This window comes from Gopherus evgoodei, chromosome 9, assembly GCF_007399415.2.
Source record: "Gopherus evgoodei ecotype Sinaloan lineage chromosome 9, rGopEvg1_v1.p, whole genome shotgun sequence".
Lineage (NCBI taxonomy): Eukaryota > Metazoa > Chordata > Testudines > Testudinidae > Gopherus > Gopherus evgoodei.
Genome location: NC_044330.1, coordinates 84,661,876 through 84,687,464, shown reverse-complemented (window position 1 = coordinate 84,687,464; position 25,589 = coordinate 84,661,876). Strand labels below are relative to the sequence as shown.

The 25,589-nt window shown below is 47.4% G+C and overlaps 1 protein-coding gene across 5 annotated transcripts in view; it reads left to right on the top strand.

Annotated features, from left to right (window-relative positions):
• STARD8 (StAR related lipid transfer domain containing 8) overlaps window positions 1–25,589 on the top strand; it is a 150,892-nt gene that overhangs the window by 11,746 nt on the left and 113,557 nt on the right. For 2 of the 5 annotated variants that reach the window (XM_030574877.1, XM_030574883.1), the window contains one exon: window positions 23,516–23,549. The exons of 1 other annotated variant lie outside the window; for it this stretch is intronic. In XM_030574877.1, coding sequence (XP_030430737.1) covers window positions 23,516–23,549 — 34 coding nt within the window. Of the gene's footprint in view, window positions 1–16,004; window positions 16,208–18,450; window positions 18,479–23,515; window positions 23,550–25,589 lie in introns of those variants that run through there. 2 more of the 5 variants (XM_030574878.1, XM_030574887.1) reach the window with 2 other exon arrangements.

Genomic DNA, 25,589 nt, shown 5'->3' with positions numbered 1-25,589 from the left:
AAAGTTGCTTTGACATGAAAAAAAAAACAGGACAGGTTGCTGAGTAAACAGTTATTAAGCACCCACAAAAGCCTTTATGTATTTATTTTTAGTTAGAAACTTTAAAGAAATGAAGTTCTCTTCTGTCCCATAGGAAAGCCTGTTATCACAAGGTGTGTGACTGTCAGGGTTATGGAATGAGCTGATTGGATTTTGAACATTCTTATGGGCTATAAATGCCAAAAAAGCATTCATTTTGAGCAGGGAATTGCCCAGGTATTAGAGATGGGGCTGGGCGTCAGAGACCTCCGCTCGAGTCTCAACTCTGCCATTGACTTAGTATTAAATTACCATATTTCCAAAATCAAAAGCAGGGAAATTCTTGTGGCAAAAATTTTTGGGATCAGAAAATAGTCATTCAAAATACAAAGTACACTTTTTTCTATGACGTGTGTGGGTGTCATTGCTGCCAGCTTCTGGCTCAACAGTGACACATGCATATTTCTCAGAGTGGAGGATTTTTTCCCTAGTAACTTAGTATTTTCAGTGAGCTTATCATAAAATGCTGAACAAGTTGGCATTAACATTCACTCTGAGCAAAAGAACAGCTGTGGGGCTGTCTTTGCTCACTTGACACTGTCCATCACCCTTCATGCTTATTTCACTAGACTGTTTGTCCTTGCTAAACACAGAGCTAATTCTACATGGTATAGCAATGTGTCTGGAACAAACATTTGGTACACCTCACCCCCGATATAACGCTGTCCTTGGGAGCCAAAAAAATCTAACCGCATTATAGGTGAAACCGCGTTATATTGAACTTGCTTTGATCTGCCGGAGTGTGCAGCCCCGCCCCCCTCACAGCACTGCTTTACAGCGTTATAACCGAATTCGTGTTATATCGGGTCGCGTTATATCGGGGTAGAGGTGTAGTTACTTTAAACAAAAAGTTTTGATTGATGGAATGAAAATCTGAGACTTTCAGCTATCCTGAAAGACATTCCTGGGACACCAGGACATCATTTGAAAATCCAGAAGTGGGACATATGATCAGTTTACTTATGTGCAATTTTGGCCACCGCTAAATCTTCAAAATTTCTCTTGATTTTTGCATCTCTCTGTAAATGAGGCCTTGGATGTCTTAAATTGGGCACTCAAAAATAGGGCATTGTAATTAGTGGACGTTTGTGAAGACTGAAATTTTTAATGTCCCTTCCTCAGTTTCCCCATCTTTAAACTCAATAAAACATTCCCCTGCCACATAGGGGTGAGGACTGTGAAGCTTCAGTTCACTGATGTTTGCAGAGCACTATGAGATCCTAGCTGAAAGGGGTACGTTGCAATAGAAAAACAAGTTGTTAATACTGGTAGCTATTTTGTATGGATCCTTTGTTATGTATGGCATGTACTGTTGGGGCTGTTTAAGCCATATGAGCTAGGGGCTTACCAAAACAAAGGAAGAATAAATAGAGACCTGTAAAAAAGATATGGTTCTTGCCCCTCTGTCAGAGAGCAATATGCCACTGAATACACACTGATGTGCCCACCCCTGCTCGCTGACGGTATCTGTGTTCCATCTCTTTCTTCTGCCTTGCAGCCCTGTGCTGATCTGGTTGAAAGCGGAGATTGCTTGCAAGCGAGGGCGATCCCTGAGCCCCGGCTACACCTGCTGCAGTCCTGTAAGAACTGAGTCACTGTAACTTAAAGGCGGCTTGTGTAAAGGTTAGCGCAGGAAGGTTCGGGGACATTATCTCCGTGCTGGGGGAGGCTGGGGTCTGATTATCCATACATTAGATGAATATTTTTGCTGCCGTGCTTCACTGATAGGGAGCTGCTTTTGTGGCATGATGGGCAAGCGAAAGGTCTATCCGAGATTCTTGTTGGCTCAGATGCCATTCTTGAGGGGTGTCTGCTGGTTGGATGTGCACCAAGTGCTGGCTGGACATGCTGTGTTGGACAAAGGATTAATTAAAATCAAAAGTAATCGCCCCTCCTCCCCGCCCTGTGTATAAAGTGATTATTGCAGTCAGTTGAAATATTGGGGTTATCTGGGGGGAGAGGGGGAGTCTGGGGCATCAGCAAATGAGATTCTGGGGGTGGTGACTGTATCGGGGGCTGCAGGGGGACAAAGCAATTGTTCTGTGCCTGATGCTAGCTCAGATGCTGAGAGAAGGGTGCAAAAGTTACTGCTAACTCTTCCAGTAAGTGCTCTCAGATCTACAGCTTCCCTAATGACTGTCCAGATCACTGGTCAGCCGGGAGCTTAGTTTCATGTCTCGCCTGGCCAGAGCTGTTACACTTTCCACACCCTTCATATGACTGTCTTGTGGCTGCATGGAAGATGTTAGCATATATGATATAAATAAAGACTGGACCTTCCTTTGACCCTTGGGGGTGGCTGCTGGCCAAAAGCCAGGCCATTGATATGTACTGTATTCAGTCTATTTTCTGCAGCTCCCGGATGGTTCAGTGAAGCTGTTTTCACCCCTCACGTCACTCTCCCTGTATGTTGTACAGTGGAAGCAGAAATTGGTGAGCCACGTCTCTGCAGAAGGCCTGCTGTGAGAGCCATGTGGCGTCTATGCCATCCCTCAGAAAATCCAGGACAGTGGAATTAATACAGCACAATACATCTGAAAATCGTGACCTTAGCGAAAGTGTTCTCTTTTTACTTGCCTTGTTTTTTTTCTGCAAGGGTTGGGGAAGAAAAGGCGTTTAAAACTAAGGGGACTATATTTTCAGAATAAAAAATCTGGATTTTTTTTGGTTACTTTGTTTTTTTTTAGAATTGCAAAATACTCCTAAAAAGAGAGCAAAATAAACTTTTAATTGCTGGACATGTTGATTACTCATTTAAATGCATAACAACTCTATTGATACCACGTTGTCTTCCTACATGCCGCACAGTGAAAACTGTGGTCATTTAAGCCTGAATCTGTAGTCCTTACTGATGCAAAACTCCTGTTGTTGAACTCTTGTGGGTTTCCTGCCTGACTATTGGCTATGGGAGTGTGTCTTACAGAACTCAGTGAAATAGAGCAAGAATGAACCTATAGTTGCATGAGTTTTATTTATTTCATAGCCTCATAAATAGTGTCTTTACTCTAAACTTGACAGATTTCTCCAATAACTCCAATAGTCAGTTTCTTGATGGGTTTTAGCCAGCTGACCAGCACCCCAGGCCTCAATGAGGGCTAGTCATTTGGCAAGTTTGGGCTTGAGAAAGTTCAGGCTCTTTTTTCCTGTTAGTTATTTGTGCTAATTAAAGAAAATCTGTGTTTTTCATGAGAAAAGACTCATTTTTTTCTGCTTTAAAAAACTTTGTTTTGGGGTTGGGCATTTTTTTCACAGCTTTGAATGCTTCAGACAGGGGGAATAGACTTTGCTCAACCTTTCCAAACGAGTTCTCTTTTTGGTTGAGCTCTAGAGTGGAAAATTTCAGTGTAAAGGGAGAACGTTTTCAGCATTTGAAACTGGAGATATCATGGGAATTGCCAATGCTATAAACAACTAGTGAGTGAGAGCATAGTGCTGTGCCGTTTGTTTAGTTCCATCTGTGTGAGCCTTAAAAAAATGAGGTTACTTGTTGTAATTGGGGGCAAAGTCCCCTGGACTTTTCCTATTCAGCGCTTCTGATTGTGAAAGATTCTCAATATTAAATCCTCTGTCCCAGAGGCTAGCATCTAAAGTGAACTAGCCTGAGATAGAAAAGTAATTCTCTTTACCAGAGGATTTGACGTGGAGGTTAAGTAATTATCTATATATTTGTAACTTTCCCAGCAAGAGATGCTTTTCTTTGTAGAATTTGGTTTCCACTTGCAGAAATAGTGGTGCCCTGAGGCACAAACGTGTCTCCAACAACCCGCTTGTGCTGAACAGCACATGAGAAAGCATGCTGCAGAGAGCCGCCTGGCTTCGTAAACAGCACCTGACTCAAGCAAGTCAGAATCTGTATGGGAGAAACAGAAAGTTTTGGGTTATTGACAGCAATTACATAATGTTCTTGGCTCCTGATGCTGCAGAGCAACCTGATGGCAGTGATACTTTGTTTTCTTATTTGAAATGTAAAACAAACCCTGGCTGACCAGTGCTTAGGAGGGATTGGATTTAGTACCAGATGTGTGGAGAGCCGATGCTGGGGAGCTGTTCTAATGCATGCTAATCTCTCTGCTATTCCAGAGCGCCTCTGCTAGTGCACCTCAGTCTGATCTTCAGCACCCACTGCTGTTCCAATCCCCCTTAGCCTGCAAGCACACCTTGCAGCTTGCCTTAGTCCTGACATCCAGTGCCCTCTGCTCTTCCAGAAGGTCAGCTTACATGGTGGTAGTTTTTGAAAAAAGTCCCTTTTGAACATTGTATTTCTTTCACCCTGCTGCTATTTCCAGCAGTCCAGCGCAAAGGGATGTTTTGTGGAATGGTGGCAGAATAAAGAACTGGATTATTTGCTGGATGAATTAAATGTGACCTATTGACAGAGCCAGAATATTTTCCCTTGTTTTGGTCATAGTATGAGTTCATTTGGCATGTTAATAGACTGCCCATTATCCTTCAAAGCAGGAATGGAAAGTACCCTATTGGAAATAACTCTCTCTGCCACTTAATAGCCTTTCTCATTGTCCTCCTATGTCAAATTCAGCAGTTTTGGCTTAGGCCCTCGTATAAGCAATTGTTGTATTGAGCATGCCAGGGCTTTTTCTTTATCAATTATCATCGTATGGTGTCTGTTTGTGTCTCCTCGTTTCCTCAAGGAATTACCTGGTAGTGATGACCTAGTGTAGCCAGTCACTTCCTGAGGTATGATCTACCAACACTCCTGAAAGGAAAGTGCTAGAAGTGTCATTTAGACTGAGGGACTAATGGTGGTGGTAGCAGCTCCTGCTAGCTCTGCAGCAGATGCCTAGAGCCCCTTTCTGGAGTATGAGGTAGAAATCCCAAGAAATTACATGTTTATTGGCGAGAAATTATTGTTGTTGTTATAAGCGAAAGCTACCAGTTAAGCTCAGTAGCCATTTGTAAAGTATTGGTGTCAATGATTTATTGCCATTGCTGAATGCAGTGGTTTTCAACCCTTTTTCATTTGCGGGCCCCTAGAACATTTTGAATGGAGGCGTGGACCCCTTTGTAAATTCAGCTTGTGGTCTGTGGACCCCTTCCATAGATGTCGAAGGCGGAAAACTGACGGAACAGAATTCAGCTATAAATGTGGCAGGTGCTTGGCACAGTATTTGGTGCAGTGTGAGAAAGGGCGCTACATTCTGTGCTTCTGTGATAACGACAACACTTCTGGTTTTGACCTGTAGGTGGGGATATTCACATAGTTTTGATTGATCAGAAAACTGGAATGCCCTTTCTGGGGTCTGAAACTTAAGTTTTCATAGTCACCTTTTGCGGACCCATAGACAGACATAGTCTGCAGCCACCCATGGATTTGCAGAGCCCAGGCTGAAAACCACTGCTGCAATGCAATACTGGAGGCTGCCAGGAAATGGTGGTAGTGTGTCTGTGAGGTTTATTTTAAGGAAGGACTCTATAGGAGTGAAGTGTTAGAAAGCAAAGTGGAGGAACCTGGGAACTATAAAGCGTGTTGGATACAGGTTTGGTAAACATTGCATCTCCTTGCGAAATCTAAAAGTCACCTTCTTAAACCTCTATGTTGTATGAAAATAGCTCGATACAAAGCTAGGGCATGACGATACCTTTCCAAAGCGAGAGGGTTTGTAATGATTTACTGATGAAAAGAAAAATGGACGGAGGAGTTGGGTGAAAGTCAGCCATGGAGTGTGTGGAGCGTCTGCTCTTTCTGTGTGCCTGTGGTGAGAAGAACCTCCACCCCTCTGGCTGTTTGACCCCTCACCCTTAGAAGATGGCTAGGCATCTCCTCCAAAGGTCTGAACAAGCAGAGCTGGGCTGGGAGGAAACCTGGCATGTTTTGGCTCCATCCTGTCCGCAGTTTCAGAAGTCTCTGCCAGGAACAATTGGGTGTGTTAGACTCACTGGCTAAATCTGCTTGGCATTGAAAAAAAAATGGGGAAAATGAGAATAAAAAGTTAACCAGAGTGACCATGATACTGGGAGAAAATTGAGGGGAGATTGAAAAATTCTGCCCCCAAATTCAAGACAATTTTTTCCACTGTTTCTTTCCTTCAGCAAGGCAAAGCCCAAGCATTTCATATAACCCTGAGTGGATCTGGCTTGAGTGAGTGCTTAATGGAGATACCACACCGAGTTGTGACCCCTTGAAGGCACAGCACACCCAATTGTGTTCCTGCTGGAGGGCTTGTTAGTATGCAGTGCGGCTCCACACTTCTCACTGAGGCACTAATGATGCGTGGGTATGAAACCTCACCCATGTTGTGGATCTGCAGGGGAGGGAGGAATTCAGATAAATTCTTAAAGATGCCAAGGATGCGTTCTGTGGTTCAGTTCCTCTCTTGCACTGGTTCTCAAAGGAGCTGAGGTTTCTATGTTGCTGTACTTAACTCTTTAGCCAGCCACCATCCTTTCTGCAGAAATGCTCCCAAATTATATTGCACCCCACAGAATGCCCTGGCTATCCAAGCCTATGGGAATGGAGAATATACTCTGTTCCACTCTCCATCCAAGGCTCTTGGACGATCTGCTATTGGTTGAGGGAAGTTGATTCTGAGATGCCAATTAGAAAATCTTTTGTTGGTGGCTGTGACTCGGTGCTCTGAATGGCGCAGCACAGCACATGCGTCCATCATGCTCCTATGGAGGCAGTGGCAGTGAGGATGTAGGCTGTTGGCTGGCTCATCAGATTGTGGTGGACCAGATGATCCAAGAACATTTGTGGCAAGCAAAGTCTGAGCATGCTGAGTCACCCGCAATCCACCGTGTAGGGTGGTTGTTGTGCCCAAGATGGCTGGAAGCAGATGCTGAAACAGGAAGAATTTAAGTTTTCTCATGTCCCAGTGGGTTTTACATGTACCCACGCCACTTGCTCCCGTCAGGAAGGAGAGGATCCTACATAGGTTTGGACAGCATTGTGGATCTCCAGTCCGGAAGGTCATGGAAACTGACGACCACTGATCTGCTCATTATTCTGTGACTTGCTATTGCCAAGAGCAGCATTTCTGGGATGTTGAAATCCCTCCTGGAAATGCTAGTTTCAGGGAATGCCATTCACGCTGTCAGCTCATGCCCCTGACTCACTGGTAGATCCTGGGGGCGTGGATAGGGCAGCAGGGAGAGAAGGTGGAAACTCCGAGTTGGCAGGGTCTCTGGCTCTCTTTGCGATACAGCCCCCTCAGCTCTGAGAGGCTTTCTGTCATTATACAGCTGACCTCTTGCAAAATGAGTGGCTCAGTCTACGTCCCAGTGCACAGGTGCCCCCTGGGGGAGGGGAAGAGGGAGTAGACCATGTCCCCAAAGTTGTTTCCTACAGGGCAAGGGTGTAGGGGAAACTGGTGTTGCTGCTGCCTATGCCAGACCTGAATAAGCAGAGGTCATTGGCCTTCAGGGCTGGCAATCCAGCACCTTCCAGTCCACACTTAAATACACACTGAGATTGTCAAGCGCAGCTAAAAACCAACCGCACCCAATTTCATTTGCTGCTGCCTGTCCTAGCAGCACGTGTCAAGGTCATCCCTTTGACCCACTCTTCCCAGTTTATCAGGCATGTTCAAAGAATACCTCCTGCTGTTTCCCAGAGAGGATCTGGCACAGAGGGAAGACATAGCGATCCAGTGCAGAAGGAGTTAAATGCTGTCACTGGAGAGGCATTTTCTCTAGAAACGGGTGGCATTTCTTGTGGGCAGCAGGTTTCATGCTCCTTCTCTCCCCCCACTGCTTTGTGCCCTCTGTTGCTCTGCTTCCAGTGCTGCAGCACCAACATATCAATTCAGCCCTATTAAAATAAAAGAGTTACTGTTCCCTCTATGCTAATGGGCTGAGTGCCTGCTCCGCAACTAGCCACTCTCTGCCTGACCTCTGGGACATGTCTGTGTGCAGCAAAAAGTGGAAAATCACTGCATGTTAATCACTTGCTGGAGCTGCTACGGAGGAACACAGCCCAATGTTCACACTCCTTCAGCCTCTCCATGTTCACCGACAGCACTGGGGCCGGTCCTCAGGAGAAGCCTCAGCAGTAGCAGCTGTCAGCCTTGACAGCCGGGGACTGTGGCTGGAAGGCTGCCAGCCTGTGATTTGTTATTAATACCCTGCCTGAACGCTATGGAGCAATGGCAGTGATAATAATTGCCCATCAATAGGACAGGAATAGCTTGCTGGCTGCAGGGCTGCTTGGAGGCTACATCAGATCTTATGACTGAGCGGTTGCAAGAATATGCTGTACCTGTCAACAAAAAATAGTACTCAACAGCCTGAGCAGGGCAGACAGGGATGATATGTTTACTTGCAGCATATGATACAGCCACTGGTGTCTGTTTGTGCTGTATAGAGTTCTAGACAGGGTGCGGTCCCTGGTAAATGTGGGGACAATGCTGGAAGTAGAGCTGTGTGGGAACGTGATTTTGAGTCCACAGTTTGTAGTTTTCTTTAAGGCTTCCCATGTAAGATGGACTTGGATTCCATCTGAGCCTTAAGATGCTACTGGAATACAAATAATAGTATTCTTCACCACCGCCAGTAGATACCATGGTAACAAGGAGTGCAATAGAAATACCATTGATAGTTAGATGGGTGAGGTAAGGAGGTCTTCATGTGCTGGCATCATTTTGGGAAGTACCCACCAATGGAAATGGTGCTTACAGACTTCAGCTAATCATCTGCTTCTGTTGCCATGCTTTCGACAGACCTAACGTTTGGGCCCACAGTATCTGAACGTGTCATTATCATTTGCTGAGAATCCCCCAGTTTGAACGATTTGGAGATTCCCCCAACTGGACAGGATGGGACTTGCAGGGGTCTCCTGCTGTCTGAATGCTTTGGGGGCGATGTAAGCTTTCCAGACACAGAGCTGCCTCCATGTACAAGTGGATAATTGCCTCTGACTTCTGTCTTCCTGCTGCTGTGCACTGAGAATGAGAGGACTTTGGGATGGGAGCAGGAAAATGACTTAAATCCACCTATGAAACTAGCTAAAAGGTTGGATCTCACCTCTTCTTTTGAAGTATATGCTGGGGGAGGGACCTGTACCCTCCTCTTAAAGCTGCATGTCTATCCCACTTCCATGAAGGAGTATTTTGCCCTCCATGGGCAGAGAGACAGTGTCACTTGATCACTGTTAATTTGCAGCTGCAGTTTTGCTTTCCAGCTGATATTTATAATAGCTGATATATATAACTAGAAAGCCACCATTAATAAACATCTTAGTGGCACTTTGTCATCTAAGTGTAGTGCAGCCATTACCTCCAATTAAAAGAGGGACAAAAAGAGGGACAAAGCCAAGAAAGAAACAGGGTAGGAGCCAGCACAGAATTGTTCCTGCTCTCAGGGAAGCGTTGTCCCCATGGAAAGCTACTCAGCCCTGGCAATCTGAGAAAAAGAAACGATGGTGAATACGCTATCTGTGGCAGCGACCATACTGCAGAGTGTGTGTTCCACAAGTGCATGTGCACACACTCCTTTGCCCATCTCTCCCTCAGCTCTTCTAATGCACCTGACCTGCAGCAGACCCTGCTAGTCCAGTCCTGGGCTCCTCACCCCGCTCTGCCCGTGAACTTCACTGCTGCTCTAGAGTAGTGCTCTGCGGTGAATGGGTGACTAGGAGCAATTTTAAGGGGTTATTCTGACAACAAAGCAGTCTGCCTAGAATAATGATGATTGTATGAATGAGCCGGGGGGATGGGGGAGGGTGGGGGCAAGAGATTCACCTGTGAATTTTAAAAGCCTGATGCCAGGGCCTTGAACGGGCTGAGAGTGATCTGGAAATAGGCAGGCTTCCTGCCCCCTGCCCCACCAAACAAAAATACTTGAGAGTCCCAGTATAAAAACTCCAGCCCTTGAGGCAGGGCTAGATGGATCATGAAGGCCTAGAACTTTTCAGGGTATGTCTGCACAGTCTGTGGCAATGAGCCCCCAAGCCTGATTGCGGCTTGGGCTCTGACCCTAGGTTGGGGAGTGGACTTCAGAGCCTGAGCTGCACATTAAAAGTACTGTCTCCACAGCTATTTTTAGTGTGGAATGCCAGCCCCAGCTTCTCAACCTGGCAGGAAGGCTTACTGCCCTGGGGTGCTGCTGGCTCCGTAGACGTACCCAGAGATTCCCACTGTTGGCCTGTGAACTTAGCTCCCATTAGCGACCTGTGCAGGTGCATGGTGCCTGTGCAGAATAGCCTGGGTCTGCTGTGTTGGGCAAAGAGAAGACAAAGCATCTTCTCATCTGTGGAGATATGGAATAAAAGAAAGGGACAAAATGTGCCAGGCTAGCACTTAGGGTTTATCATCACTCCTAGTCCTAGCTGGACTGGGAACACTGAGCCATGGAGCAAACAGTGGAGATGGAGCCAATACCAAGGCTGGGCCCAGTTCCAGAATGTGAGCTGATTTGCCCCAGGAATAGCAAGGGGGAGATGGTGGGGAGAACTGGCACTGATGTGCTCTGCATGTTTGCTATGGGAGGAAGGTTTAGTGCTGCTGGCCTGCAGGCCAGAATCAGCCGTCTTTCCAGATGAGACCCTCTCCTCACTGTGATCCTGAATCAGCCGTCTTTCCAGATGAGACCCTCTCCTCACTGTGATCCTGATCCTATGACTCTTCCCACAGCTGTGCAGCTAGCCCTGTTAATGGTGGCCCACTGGGGTGCAACCTAAGATCCTGGGAAGGGCATGGGAGATGGGCCATCATACTCTGGCAGGGAGCGACTTCTCTCCAACTGGCACTGGCTACCCCAGCGCCACATCTGGCCCAGATCTCATGAAGGGTCCTGTTCTGGGTCATGTTCCATCACTTCTTCCCTGCCCCGGCCCCTTGGATTGTTTTGCTCAGTACTTGTAAAAACGAGAGCGTGTTGGCAGGGCCTGGACCCTATCTGAGTGCACGCAGGGCTATGCAAGCTTCTGGGTGGGAGGGAGATGGCCTGAAATACTATCTTGCCTCACAGGCTGTGGTTTTAAGGGCATATGTCTGATCCTTCCTCTCTTTTTCTTTCTCATCTCCCCCTTCTCAGTTGCAGGGGTGGCCTCTCACTGCTCAGCAGCTGAAGGTATTGCCTGGGCTGTGTGCCACTCCTATTCAAAGATCACCGGGGACGTAGCCACAGGTGCTCATGGCAATGGGATTCAGGCCTTGGAAATGGATTTGCCCAGCAGTCTAGTCCGCCACAGTGCCTTGTCCTGCAAAGGAGCTGAGCTCCCCTTCTGGGGTTGGTGCCAGCTCCTCTCCCTTCCAGGTTGATGGTGATGGGAGAGTAGTGGGGGCAGCATGCTGAGACACTGATGGACTGGGACCTCACATTGCATTTGAGTGACCATGTGGCTGATACCCAGGGACTGCCGGGCTCCCGCCTCCCTCAGCTGATTGCCACCATGTAGGACCATTAAGGGGTTGTAATAAGAGGTCCTGGAAGAGTCTCCCCTCTCTGCCCCCAATAAAAAATAAATACAAACACCTACTTTATTCATAAGAGTAAGGGATGAGGAAGCCTGGAAAATAGACTGCATGGAGCAAGATGGTGCTACACTCCCCCTACCTGAGGATGGACGCTGGGACTTAACAGGGCTTTTCCGCCTCTCACGTGTAGTGTTGCAACTCGTGCGCGGATGCAGAGATGAGCTCCCATGCACCTCAGCATGTCCCTGTGTTTCAGTCTCTGTGGCCCATTCAAACTGTGGTCTCTGCCGCTTCTGCCGACAAGGGCCAATTAGTGCAGAGCGGGAGGGTGGGTTTTGTTAGTTTCTTTGCTACTTTTCTTGGCGCTGCTCTTGTTCTTGTTCCCCAGCGTGAGCGATGATTTCAGGGTTGTCATGGTGCCCAGGGCAGCAGCACTCTCAGTGCCACTCACCCAGACAAAGCGAAGGGAGTCAGCGAGGAAAAAGCAGCTGACTGAAGCGCTTTACAGCCAATATCCCATCAAATCCCTACCAGCTCCAGAGCTAGGACAGGGGTAGTCTACCTTATATTACTTACGCAATTCAGATGTGCCCACCCCTTTGCTATCTGGTCCCCTAGTGATCAACAGCACTTTTGGGCATTTGGCAGATGTTTCAGTTGCTGTATGCAGCTTCCCCTGGGGTTTTGAAATGTAGAAGGAATCTTGTTCACACAGAGAGCTGGGTAAACTGCTCACAGCAAACAGCCTGGGTGCCGATCCCACTGTGAGTTCCATGTGGGCACAGGGTTCTGTGCATGTAGTACTCATTGCGGAACTGGGGCCTCTGTTGGCAATTTCATCCCCATTTCTGCTTGGGAATCATAAATCAATAGACTTTTTATATTTTAATGTTTGGTCTGTTGTTTGTTGAAATACGTCTCGGCCAATGGGTGGCTCCTAACCTGTTCACCAAGACCATTGCTTCACGGATTTGCTGTTTAGAGTTTCTACTGTGATTGGGCATGTACGTCACAAGATGGTGTTTCTTCTCCCATGTTCACAAGGAGGCTTGTAGTGCAAATGCTTATTTGCACAGTTTTGTGAAAGCAGTCTAGAGTTTTCATTGGAATCCTGCCTCGCTGTTTGTAGTGAGGGGCAGGACCTGGTCGCAGCAACTTCTGAGCAGTCAAAACCTAGTTTGCTCCTTGAGTAGGATGGAGTCCACAGGGGAATGATTTGGTTCGGAATCACATGCTCCATCACCTTGTAAGTGGTGCTCGAGAGGGATATTGGCCTATAACTAGAAGGGTGCTCTGCAGGTGTTCCAGGCTTTAGGAGTGCAATGACCTTGGCCTTTCTCCACACATGGGGGGATTTCACCAGTCTCCAGAATGTTGGTGAAAAGCTGCATCATCCATTTCCATACCTGTGGACCTAGGTTATATGGGAATTCAGGACAGATGCCATCTTTTCCCAATGTTTTTCCGAGTTCTGCCTCAACCCCCTTATTTGTGAATGGTGCAGACCATTGCGATGCTGGAGCACATGGCACTGATACTGCTTTTATTGATTTGGCAGCAGCATATGACACAGTCTGGAAGGACGGTCTGCTACTGAAACTGGCCAAAGTGATCCCCTGTGTGCGGCTTCTCAGGCTACTGAACACCGTGGTTAGTGGCTGAAGGATGTGTGTATATCTCGGGGGTCTAACCAGCAAGCCATACACTTCGAATAATGGGCTACTACCAAAGGCTCTGTACTTGCTCCAGCACCTTCCAATGTATACATGAGTAATATGCCTGAAATGATAGTGCAGAAGTTTGCATATGCTGATGATTTGGTACTTGCAACTCAGGCCTATAGCTTTAAAACACTTGCAGTAACCCTTACATCTGACCTGAAGATCCTGGAAAGTGGCAGCTGAGAGTCCAAAGCTGAGCAAATTTGCAGTCTGTACTTCTCATCTTGACAACAGAATCGCACAAAACACTCTAACTGTCCAAGTTTGTTGGCGTTATGTTGGGTTTGGGTCATATCTCAGTGTTATTCTTGAGCACACATAGACCTTTCGTGACCATGTCATAACATTTCTTCCCAGATCTGGACCTTAGCGTCCAAAATATGGATGTTAGCATGAAAACCTCCAAGCTTAGTTACCAGCTGGGACCTGGTAATTGCTGCCACCAGCTAGGAATTATACAATGCCTAGCTCACTGTGGTCTCCCCAAAACCTAGGAATTATACAGTGCCTAGCTCACTGTGGTCTCCCCAAAACCTAGGAATTATACAGTGCCTAGCTCACTGTGGTCTCCCCAAAACCTTCCCTGGGGGACCCCCAGACTCAGATGCCTTGAGTCTTACAACAAAGGGAAATAACCCCCTCTCCTTGTTACTTCCTCCCAGGCTCCCCTCCCTGGATGACCCTAGGAGATTCCCTGCTTCAAGTCCTGGAAACACAAGTACCGAGAGATCTAATCTCTCTTCCCCCTCACCCAGAGGGTATGCAAAGTCAGGCTTAGTAAATCTAACACAAAGAGATTTTCCCCCTGACTTCTTCCTCCCACCAATTCCCTGGTGAGCTGCAGACTCAATTCCCTGGAGTCCCCACTAAAGAAAAACTCCAGCAGGTCTTAAAAAGAAAGCTTTATATAAAAAGAATGAAAAAAGGACATAAAAGGATCTCTGTATTAAGGTGACAATATACAAGGTCAATTGCTTAAAGGAAAAAAATGAATAAACAGCCTTATCCAAAAAGAATACAATTTAAAACATTCCAGCAACTACTCCCATGTAAATACAAAAGAAAACAATATAAACCTATTGTCTTACTATCCTTGTACTTACAACTTGGAAACAGAAGATTAGAAAGCCAGGAGATAGAAAGATCACTCTCAGAGACAAGAAAAGAACAGCACAAGAACAAAGGACTCACACCCAAAACTTCCCTCCACCCAGATTTGAAAAAGTCTTGTTTCCTGATTGGTCCTCTGGTCAGGTATTTCAGGTTACTGTTGTTACCCCTTTACAGGTAAAAGAACATTAACCCTTAGCTATCTGTTTATGACAGACCACCTCAAGAAAGTAGCCTCTAAAGCGAAGACTTTGTGTCAGCATTATTCAGAAGTTAGCAGGAAGAAGCTGGAGGTCAACTGGCCTGGTGCTATGACCCTGGTTCACTCAGCTGCAGAGTATTGTGGACAAGAAGCTGTGGCTAGGCAGCTGAATCAGGTCGTGCGAAGCATCACAGGGACTTTAAAATAAACACCTCTGCTGTGGCTTTCTGTGTTGGTAAACACTGACCCTCCAGCTGTCTGCTGAGATATAGCCACAGCATGAGAACCTAAAGGTGCTGAAAGCTGCCCAGACCTTCCCATCCATCAGGTTATGGATGACAAACCTCAACAGTGCCTGAAATCTCAAAAACCACTATGGACCACACGAGACCACTTCATGTCTCTGGATCTGACAAAGGAAGTGCAAAGCATCTGGGCCTCATCTATCATTCCAAACAGTGGCATTATCGCTGATCCAACAAGCTACCTCTCCCAGTTTTGACCTGCCATGCAGACTTTGGATCACACAGAACTGCATCTGAACAACCCATGGAAGATGCAGCCACTTTGATCCACATGTAGAAAGTCAGACTCCCCTTTGTGTGACTGTGGTGAGGACATCCAAGCTATCAAACACATCGTAACAGTCTGCCCCACATATGGATTCAAAGGTGAATTGGACGATATTTTGCAGTGTCACAGGTGAGGCCTTGAAATGGCTTATGGACCTATTACTGCATCTATAGACTGTTCCTCTGCAGATGCCATACATGTGAGAGAGACAAATACGTGCAAGAGTGTTTATGGCAGTCTTTCAGTGAACTTCCTTGTGAACAAATGCTGCTCACACAGACATCTGCAGAAAGTGGATAAGGAGCTGTGAATACTATCCAAGCAAGTTCTTGGATTGCATTTGTTTTTTCCTACTATATTCACCCAGCTCTGGTAACAATCACAAGCTTGCTTTGCTGCTGCCAAACGTACTGCTGAGCAACTGAATTCCTCCTTGTGCTATGGAGCCTTCGCGGCTATTGGCAATCCTGAGTTTAGAGACGGTGTGGGGTGAGGGTAAAGGAGATCAATGATGAAAAGGTTAACCTAGGGTGCTGTTTACCCCTTTCTGGGGGAAATATTGAAAGCCTTTGTGGGGGGGCTGATGAGCTAAGAAAGGAGGGTGAGGGTTAGATTGAAAATCTAAAGCTTGTGGGGTGTGGATTTCCAATGCCCTGTGTGTGTCTTTGACACTGAAGGTCTCATTTCTTATGCTTTGTAGTTCCTTCTTTCTCTTCCCTTGCTCTCTCTGGCTGCCTGGGGACGGGAATGTGGAATGCTGAATGGTGCATTAAAGAGACAGGAAGGAAAGCCCATGTCTTTTTAAAACTCATAATGTCCAGGGAATTTCAATCGGCATCCAAGCCTATTTCTAGCCAACAGAATAACGGTGCAGGGTTTGAATCTTCCGGCCCGCCTCCCTGGGCACTGCTTCCTCCTTCTGTCCCTCCCTCTCTCTCTGTACAGTAGCTTCTCTCCTGGCTGAATCTCTCTGCCCAGCAGCTCTGTGCTGCGAAGAGCCACTTATGGATCTGACGGGAAGGGTTCTCTCCAGGGCTGGGGGCACTCTATGTTATAGCTGAGTGTGCAAGGGGGCTCGCCCACAGATTTCCCCTGCCCTGCCCATCATGCCATTATTGGATTTTTTCTGGGCTTGCTTCAAAAAAGCAAAGGTAAGAAACTGTCCATTTAAATCTTGTCCAGTCTTTCAGATTCCCTGTCAGCTGCCAGGAAAGAGGTCTGAAGAGATGGTTGGGGGGTGTCTTGCAGTGCCTGAGTTTGGGTATTAGTGTGCTCCAGGGCATCTGTACACATGTGTACACACATACACTATATGATTAAATGCAGATACAGTACACACAGATTCATATGTGTGCTGTAGGGAGAGACACATGCACTATAGCCAAATTTTCAAAAGTGCTTAGCACTCAACAGCTTCCACAGAGAAGAATGAGAGGTGCTGGGTACTGACTGTGTGTGGATAGATGCAGATATTCTACACATAGCCATATGCACTTTATGGATTGCATGCATGTGTGGTTACTCTATGCAGGCATGCACACACTGAATGGATAGATCCAGGTATTCAGGCATTTGTATAGACACACTCACATTCAGTAATCAAGTTGCATGACAAGTCATATATAGAGATCTCTGTCATAGACAGGTCCGATCTGCCTACGACTTGGCTTTATCCCCCCGTGTCCATTCCTGATTTGGTATCAGATGCTCTGAAGCATGATCCCATTTCTGCGGTCTTCTTTGTCCCCGGATTAGGCAAACTTTTCCCTCCGTTTTCTTTAATGGAAAAACCTTGGCTAATTTCTGATAGTTGGAGGAGATCTCTTCCTTGCCCATCCTCTAATTTTGGATATTACTATAGAAAATTACTGAGTCTCTCTCTCTCTCCTGTGTCACATTGGTTGCAGTCACTCACATTCTCTCCACCCCCTGGGAGATCCCAGACAAACACACTCTTTATGGATAGAGTCAGAGCCACACGTACACTCTCTAACAGTGCAAACATCTGTGAATCATTTATGGATGCAAACCCTAAGTTGCCCCCTTGGAACAGGTGAAGACACACTAAATGTTTGTGCAGTCAGCTCCCTCTTCAGAGAAACTGTGACTCTGAATTCCCCTATGTCTTGTTTATACTGTGCAATATTCTGTAGTTTCATTTTCTTCCTCTAAGTCCTGTCTGAGCAGCACTTCAAGTTTTCAGTGGACAGCTGGGTGGATGGCACAGAAGGAAGTTTAGGGGCAGAGCCAGGGGTAGAGCAGTGAGCACTCCCCGGCACATTGGAAAGTTGGCGCCTGTAGCTCCAGCCCCGGAGTTGGTGCCTATGCAAGGAGCTGCATATTAACTTCTGAAGAGCTGCATGTGGCTTCGGAGCCACAGGTTGGCCACCCCTGCCCTAATAGATGTAAGTAGAACCCCTTCCACGGCCTCTGCAGGGTGTATATTGGGAGGTGGAACAGAATTTCCCAATTAAGGAGTTTGTCCAGGACCCTGTGGCCAACACACCACTTCTGAGCTCCGGCCTTCAGTTTGCTGTCATGATGATAAATGAGCGCCTCTGACTGAGGGTGATGCTTTTGGATGCTTCCTTGCTAGTTCAGCTCCTGAGGTTTGCTTTGAACCTGGAGTGGCACAAAGCCTGCCAACAAAGAAGCTAGGACTTGTGAAGGGATCACTGTTAGACACTGCAAGTGCCTACTCCCAAACTCAGGGCCTATACATCCCCTTTGGACATGTTTTTCTGTCCTCGGGTGCAATCTAAACTTCCTTTTACCCCTTGCAGGGGATGATCTGGGGGGGGGGGGGGCAAGTTTTTTTCTTTTCTTTCCCTCACCTTCATCTTTGCCCTTCTTGGGTTCACAGCTGCCCAAGCCCTCTTCTCTCCCCTGTCCCCATCCCACAACAATAAGTCGTACTTGATTTGCAACAAGTTTCAATCTAAAAATACTGAGCAACCTCCTTAAAATTTAGTAGCCTGGCGGTTCTCAGGAGATGGTAGCTGGGTAAGTGCTGCTCCTGGGCCATGCCATTGCTGCGAGCTCCTTACAGGACAGGAGAAGGGGAGGCCAGTTGTGGGAACAGCTGTGCTTTCAGATAGCAGAAGTGACAGAGGACACCACCTCTTTCTCAATATTTCTAACAAGAAACGCTGAGGTCTGGAACAGGCAGTAGGGCTAAGGCTCTCTTGGTTTCATCTCATTCTCCCTGGTCCCAGGAGTCATTTATGCTGTATTTTTTCTAACAAGTAACCAAGCAACAGAAGAATCCCTAGAAATTCACTAACGTGGAAGAAATGCACTGGGTTCCAAGGATAGAATTGTAACCCCTTTGTGTTGAGAGATGGAGCAGGAGCTGGTTGGAAGATTGCAGGAGAAAGGGGCAGGAGAAGCCAGGGAACATTTGGAAGAGGGATCCTCCCAAGGTTGGAATAGCTTCATGCTTATTAGATCCTAAGGGACTGTTCTTCCCTTTTCATTGCTGTACACTGTTCAGCTAACTACCATGCCATACCTAGAGCTGGCTGCATTTCAATGTGGGGGCTAAGTGATTAGTGTGTGTGTTTGGCTGGCTGAAGCTTGTAAAGTTTGTGGGATCCTTTGAGATGAAAGAAGCTGTAGATGCCCTGGTGCTTAACTAACCATCCAAATCTTTTCAGCTTTGACTATTATTAATTCCTCTGGACCGCTATAGCAATGGTGCTGCTTCTGCATGGGCTTTCCCTGGCTGCGCAAGATAGGATAGAAGTAAACAGGCTAGTGACAGCAAATCTTGTCCAATTTCTCACCAGGGAGGGAAAGATTCAGAAATCCCCAATAAATCCAAGGAACCCTGTAACCCAGCTGTGCAAGCCCAAGCACACACGGGCCCAGCCCTTTTCTGGAAACCCAGTGATAACCCCATGCTCAAGGCCTCCACGTCACCGTGCTCCTTCTTGAATTTGCTGAGCCCAGCTCTTGCTGCAAGCAGCACAGCAGACGCGAAGGGGTTAAGCACCTCTTCCTGTGTGCTGTCCCCAAGCCCCAGTGCCCCAGACAGGAAGAAGGGTCCCTGCTGGTTTGTGGGAAAGTCAGACTCACCAGAATGTAACATTCCTAACATTATCCCCAAGGCCCTGCAAGCACATCTGGTGTGATTTGGCCTGGGCCTCCTACTGTGATGAACTGAGTGTGTGTGTTTGGGGAGGGGGGGGGTCACTTTGTGAGAATATGTGGGGATCCTAAAGGGACTGGGCATGGGTGGGCTTTGGTGCCTCCTGGCTCAAGCCTTCCAACCCAGTGGAAGGAATGGTCATTGGGATTTCTCTCTCTCATGCCTTAGGGCAGTGTCATGGGTTCCCTCACCCCCTACGGGCAGTACCATGGGCAGTGTCAAGGGTTCCCCTCCCATCCCCCTGTACCTGCGGCACCCCCCATTGCTTCCCTCCCACACACCTTGCTCTGTGCCTGGGGTATCTCAGGCAGAGTCATGCCATTTTGGGTCATCTCTTTTGTTCTGATGAGAGTTAGTTACATTTATTTATGCCTGCAGAAAGCCTCCAGCAATGAAAGGGAAGCACGGCCTGGGCTCTTTGTGCCAGTGCCAGGGGCATCCGCCCAGCAGCTCTGAGGGATGTGAGAAAGCAGCATGCTGCACTCACTCACTGTGGGCCCCTTCATCATCAAAGAGGCTGCTGCATTTCTAACGAAGCTGAGAGAATGGAATGCAGGCAAAGCTTCTCCAAGAACTGAGCCCAGCAAAGGAGCCTGGGCTGTGTTTTCCTTTCTTTTCTATTATTTTTTTTTATCCCTGGCTCTTTGTGCTTGGAGACTCCATTCTGCCCGCCACTTCCAGAGCCTGCTAATGTGATTAAAATGTGGACATCCCCTGCTCACCAACTGCTGCTTGCACAGTTCCCTGGGCATCATGAGATATGCCCTGTGAGAGGCCTAACATTTCCTCTGTGGCAGTAGGGGCCAGTCTACACTGGGGACATTTTTTAACCACTCTGAAAGCCAGTTGGAGCCCTAGTGAAGACCTGGTTGAAGGTGGCCTGACCACTTTTTACTGAAATGGTTTCAAAACCACCTACAAGATCTGGTGAAAGTCAGGTGTGTGTATGCTGGGAGACATGGGGGGAAGAGACCCAAAATCCGCAGGGGAGATTTTGTACACTGTGCCAAGTGCACCACAGACACTCATGAAGACAAGGCCCCTTCCCCAAAGAGCTGGCATCCCAAAGAGTGGTATGCTAAGGACTTTCTCCCCCTCCCGGCTCTGCTTCCTCATCCACTGGCTTCTGCAGCAAATCCTCATCCTGTGCTGGTGACCTTGGCCTGGAAACAATCAGGACATCAGCTTCAGCTTTGGTTTGGGTGTGTGTAAACTTTTGAAGTGCTCATAAAAGCTGCCAAGTGAGGGTCTTGGAGGCTGATGTTCTGTGTACAGCCCAGGACAGGAAGAGTATGAGCAGTGGCTGGGCAAGCACCTCTAGCCATGACACTCCTCAGCCTGACTCTGAGGGCTGGAAGTGTCCACAATAATCTGGGCTGAGGCCCAACAAACTCTTTTCAGACAGTCCCTCAAACCGCCATCAGATAGCAATAAATATTACAACATTTAGTTCTTCACTGTGGGATTCATGAGAGAGTAGGTGGGCTGGCTAAGAGTAAGAGTAGGGACTTGGTTAGTTCTGTTTGAGGGCCCCAGGTTTGACTCCAGGGGAGTTAGTCCAGAGGTGAGTGTTTGGAGTCAGGATTAATTGAGTCCCAAGGCTCTAGCTGTGTTGAAATTTCCTTACGATAAAAACTGGAAGGGAAAAGGGCTCCTTAAATAGTTCAGTCCAAGCGTGCAAGGGTTGGTGGCTCAGTAGCCAAATATCCAGGATGGTTCTTCATCCATTCCAGGTGTTACTTACTCATTTAGCACAGAGGGGTTTGGCATGGACATTGCACCCTTTTCCCATGTGGGGTGTCCCTGGTTCTGCTCCCAGGGAAGAGATGTAATGCAGTGGCTCCCAGGCACTGCTTTCTGCCCAGCACCAGTATTTCAGGCTTTGGGACTGCTACTCTAGCAGGCTACCATTCTTTCCGAGTTTGTCCCATGGGACTAACTTGTGCATCATGCAGTGTGGTGACGTTCTGACCCAAAGCCAGGATAGTGTATTGGAACAGGACATGGTTTTTCATGGACTGTAAAAGTGGCCTAGGGATTCATGAATGTCCTGCAAGCCCTGCTCTGTGGGACACAGGATCTCCTGAGAAATGTTGTGGCATGTGGCATCTTATACTCTTGTCTTCCACTTTCCATGTCTGCATCACCACTGCTTGCCTTCTGCCCATCTATGTACTCTTGCCTACAGTGCAGCATGAGCTTCTTGCAAGAGAGAGCTGGGATTTGGAGCAGCCCAACTTCTGTTGTGGGTTAGAGCAGGTACAACTGAGTGTGATGCGATTGGGACTGACTGGAGTAGCTGAGGTCTTAGTGTGGTAAACTGAGAGCTTTGAGCAGAAAGTTTAGTAACCACTAGGGTGAGGCACTCTGGAACGGGTGGGTGGGACTGTGGGGCGTGTGTTTCCTATGGCCCTTTAGTGGCTGGGCTAAGCCAGGGTCTTATAAGTTTATGATGCTCTTACCCTTCACTGGTGGGAAGCCAGAAGAGAGTGTGCGAGCTACTCCAGCTGCCATGTGGATGCTACCTGGGAAAGACTGGAGGCTTGTGTTGACAGAGGGGAGAGATATGTATTGTATTCGAAGTGCTGCATCCATGTGGTTCAGCTGGTGACTGGTATCTCAGCCTGTGGCCATGGTGTGTGTCTCTTTACTAACAGATCCCTGCCTACCAGCACATCACAGAGCCAATCTGCAAGCGTGCCCAGGAGGTGACTAAAATGCTGTGGAATGAGGGACCAGGGTGGGGGAGTCACCTGAGGATCCGGCTCTGGGTTTGGAGTACAGAGAATGGGCTTTTTGACAGAGCCTGTGTGAGTGCAATGTCTGGGGCACCAAAAGCCCTGGCAGGAGGAGCCAGGCAGTGTCTCTGGTTGGATAGTCATATTTTCAGGGAGCAGGTGGAGATTGTAGAGGCAGCATGCAGGAGAGAAGCTGGCTGCAGCAGCTCTGGGGAGGATGGGAGATTTGCAGAACCCTGCAAGCTGCAGCAAGAGCACAGCTGCATACAGTATGGCTCACAAGCGGCACCCAGAGGCTGGAGAGACGCAGAGCAGATGGGGCTTGTGTCTTAGTTCAGAGCAATATACCACATCCTTCCTCTCTCTTTTTCACTCCCTGGGTCCAAATCTAATGGTCTCTGTCTATTTGTGTTTCCATCTTAGGGCTAGCCTATGTCAGAAAGGCTTTGCCAGTAGCTGTAGCCCCCTAGTGGAGACTCTGTACTGGCCAAAGGAGTTCTTTTGCTGGTACAGTTAAGCTGGCATAGCTATGTCGGGGGTAGCCTGACACTTCGAACTGGCACAGCTATGCTGGAAAAACTTGGTAGCGTACACCTGGCCGTAGAATCGTGATGGGGTTGGAAAGAACCTCTAAGACAAGGGTCCACTTCCCAAATCGTCTCCCCCCTGCTGCTCCCCTCTGTTTTGCAAGTCTCTTCTCTTGCTTTCTCTGTATGGCTCATTCATCTCTAAGTTCAGCTCCATGCCCTCTGCTGCTGCTTTTCCACAGGAGGGGAGTACGGGGGAGGAGGATCCCATGAGGTGATGGAAACACTCTTGGTGGAAGTTTTGCAGGCAAATCTCATCGTAATTTTGAGACCTGAAATTGAACGTAAGGTTCTATAGTCCCAAATCAGGTGTGTTCCATTCTCCATAGTTCTGCCAATGTATCGGGCCCTGTTTATTTTTGACTAATGCACTAGAATCAGTGGAATTACCCATCATTGTGAAATATCTGTCCTGTCCCTCATTTTATTCTCATTGGCTTGAGAAGGAAAATGGTGCTTCCATCCCCAGTGTTTCTCCCCTTTAATGGTGAATGTGTTGAGCATCTCCCGTGTGCTTGACTCCACGATGCCTGGAGGGGAGGTAGTCATTGGCCCGGGGGCCCCATATCTCCTCCTGCCCTTCTGAAATTCAATTCCTTTTGTGTTTGCCTGCTGAAATGATTCTGCTCTATATGAAATGTTGCCTTCTGCAATTTGTTTTCCTTCATGTGCTGGCATCTTCTATCTGCGTTCAGATCTTGTGGGCGTTTGTTACCCGCTATAGCAAAAGCCAGTTAATGAAACCCTGCTTCTATTACAGCACGTCCTTGGGGATCCTTTCCTTAGCTTACTTCCCCCCAACACCACTTCATTCCATCATGTAGACTCAGTTGATAATCTGATCCAGGATCCAAGCTGCCATCATCTGGAAGAGCTTTAGTTGGGTTTGCATGATGAAGACACAGAAATTTTAGGCGTCATGACCAGGAATATAAGAGATTGTAAAATGATTTATTTTTGTTTTGTTTTATTTTGTTTTTACAGTGTTTCACATTACTGGAGGATAAAAGGGACACAGGTAAGTGGAGATGGCATGTTCCGTTTTTATCAGCAAGAATATATTCATTGTTGCCTCTAGATCTGTGTTTTGGTGACGGGGCTACCAAGATATGCACAGTCATATAATCATGGGTGTCCTTCCCTTTCCAATGCAGTGACTTGGGGTATTAGACTAGTGTTGCTGGGTTTTTAGTCTCCCTGCAAGTCTCTGGTTTCCCTGTCAAGCTCTTTCTTCCGCTCCCTTGGTCTGTTTCTCCACTCACCTCTGTGCCTTAGGATAGTGGACCAGATCTGAAGGTTTTGTTATAAAGGTGACGGACATCTCAAGCACAAAGCACTATGGAAGTGCTAGAGAACCTGTGTGCATCAGCATCCCTTCTTGTTATCCCAAACTGTGCCTGTCCCCTCCCACCCGCCTGGGCCCTGCACTCCATGCCCTCCCTAAGATAAAAGATTGGTTTGCCTATAAATTTGCTTTAATTGTCAGCAAAATGGGTGTAATCCCTTCCATTTTGTGCAAGGGGAAATCCTGATTTTAGAAGCAGGAATGGAGAAGTGGCCCCTCTCTTATTTGTACTGCTGTATCTGCAGAAACACACAGAACTGTTTTAAAGTGTTAACTCTGCCTTGGTCAGCAAATGTGTGCTCCTCTTTCTTTTCCTTCTCTGTGTTCTACTCTGGTTCTGTTTTTATTGGAGATATGCTGAGTGAACATACTCCCTCAGCTTACAGTGTACAGCATCAGTGACAACTTCCTCACTTTGGCATTGGAGTGAGTGCGTTTGGCAAACTGTGTGGGGTGGTGACCAGGGATCAGGAGCTGCGAACCTGAAGCCAGGACCCCTAAATTCTGTTTGTGGCTCTGCCACTGATTGTGTGTGACCTAGGACAAGTCACTTTGCTTTGAGCTTAAACTTCCCCATCTGAATAATAGGTTTGGCAAGGATGGACTTGCTATAATGTGTTTTGAGGCCCTTGGATGGACAGCAATAGAGAAGGGCCAAATATTCAGTGTTAGTGTATTGTATTGTCATTCACGGGGTCCTGATGTGAGAGAGACACTGACAGACCAGAGGGGATTCTGAAATGGGTAACCAATGATGATTAAGGGCTTGGAGTTAGCAACCTACTGTATAAGGGAAGGTTAAAAGGACAAAGGAGGCGTGTTCATTTGGGGATTTTCCTGTTTGGGCTGGGTGAAGGGGTGGGTGTCTCTGGGAACCTTTAGAGTGGCCAGTTTAAAACCTTGGCTTAGTGGAACCCTGAGTTCTCATAATGAGGCTTAGATTGGGCTATCCGAGAGGAAGGGGGCGAGTCACAGATCCTAGGCTGCTTTGGGGGACTTAGGCATCTTAAGAGGCATCAGCTCCTCACTGCTGCTCCTGGTGCCTTTGCTGAAGCAGTGGCCAGGAAGCAGCTGTTATCAATGTGAGTTTACAATCAGTGTTTGCTTCTATTTGCACCAGTGGGCATCAGGGCTCTCTCTGATGCAAATAATGTATTGCTTCCCAGGTAATGGGAGACACGTGCCTCTTCTCATAGTTAGGGCTTTAAATGACATTGAGTTTGTTTACAAGAGCTTTGCCTTGCCCAGGTGCTGCGCAGATACTAGTGAATGTTTGTTCAGTGATTGATAGACTAGGCTTAGTGAGGGGCTCCAGTGCATTGCCACTGTTCACACCTCATTCTGCTGTCTGCACCTTAACCCGCCATGGGGCTTGGACTGTGCATGAGCAGAAGCAGCCTGCAGAGCTGCAAGGTGGCTAGAGCATGCCAGCCAAGACCCTTGAGGAGTTAGGGCTTGATCCTGCCAGATACTGAGCACCCTCACCTCCTTTGACTTAAATGGGAGTTGGTAATGCCCAGCACCTCATGGGAAGTCTTCAGCACCTTAAAGGCTGAGGGCCTCACCTTGGTAAACCAATACTGCTGCCCAAAAATATTGAGAGCCATCATTCAAGGCCCAATTCTGCGTTCCTTGCACACCCAAAATTCCTTCTGGAGTAACTGGGCTTTTTGAGTGTGCCAGGCGTTAGCCGCTCAGGCTAAAGGCATGTAA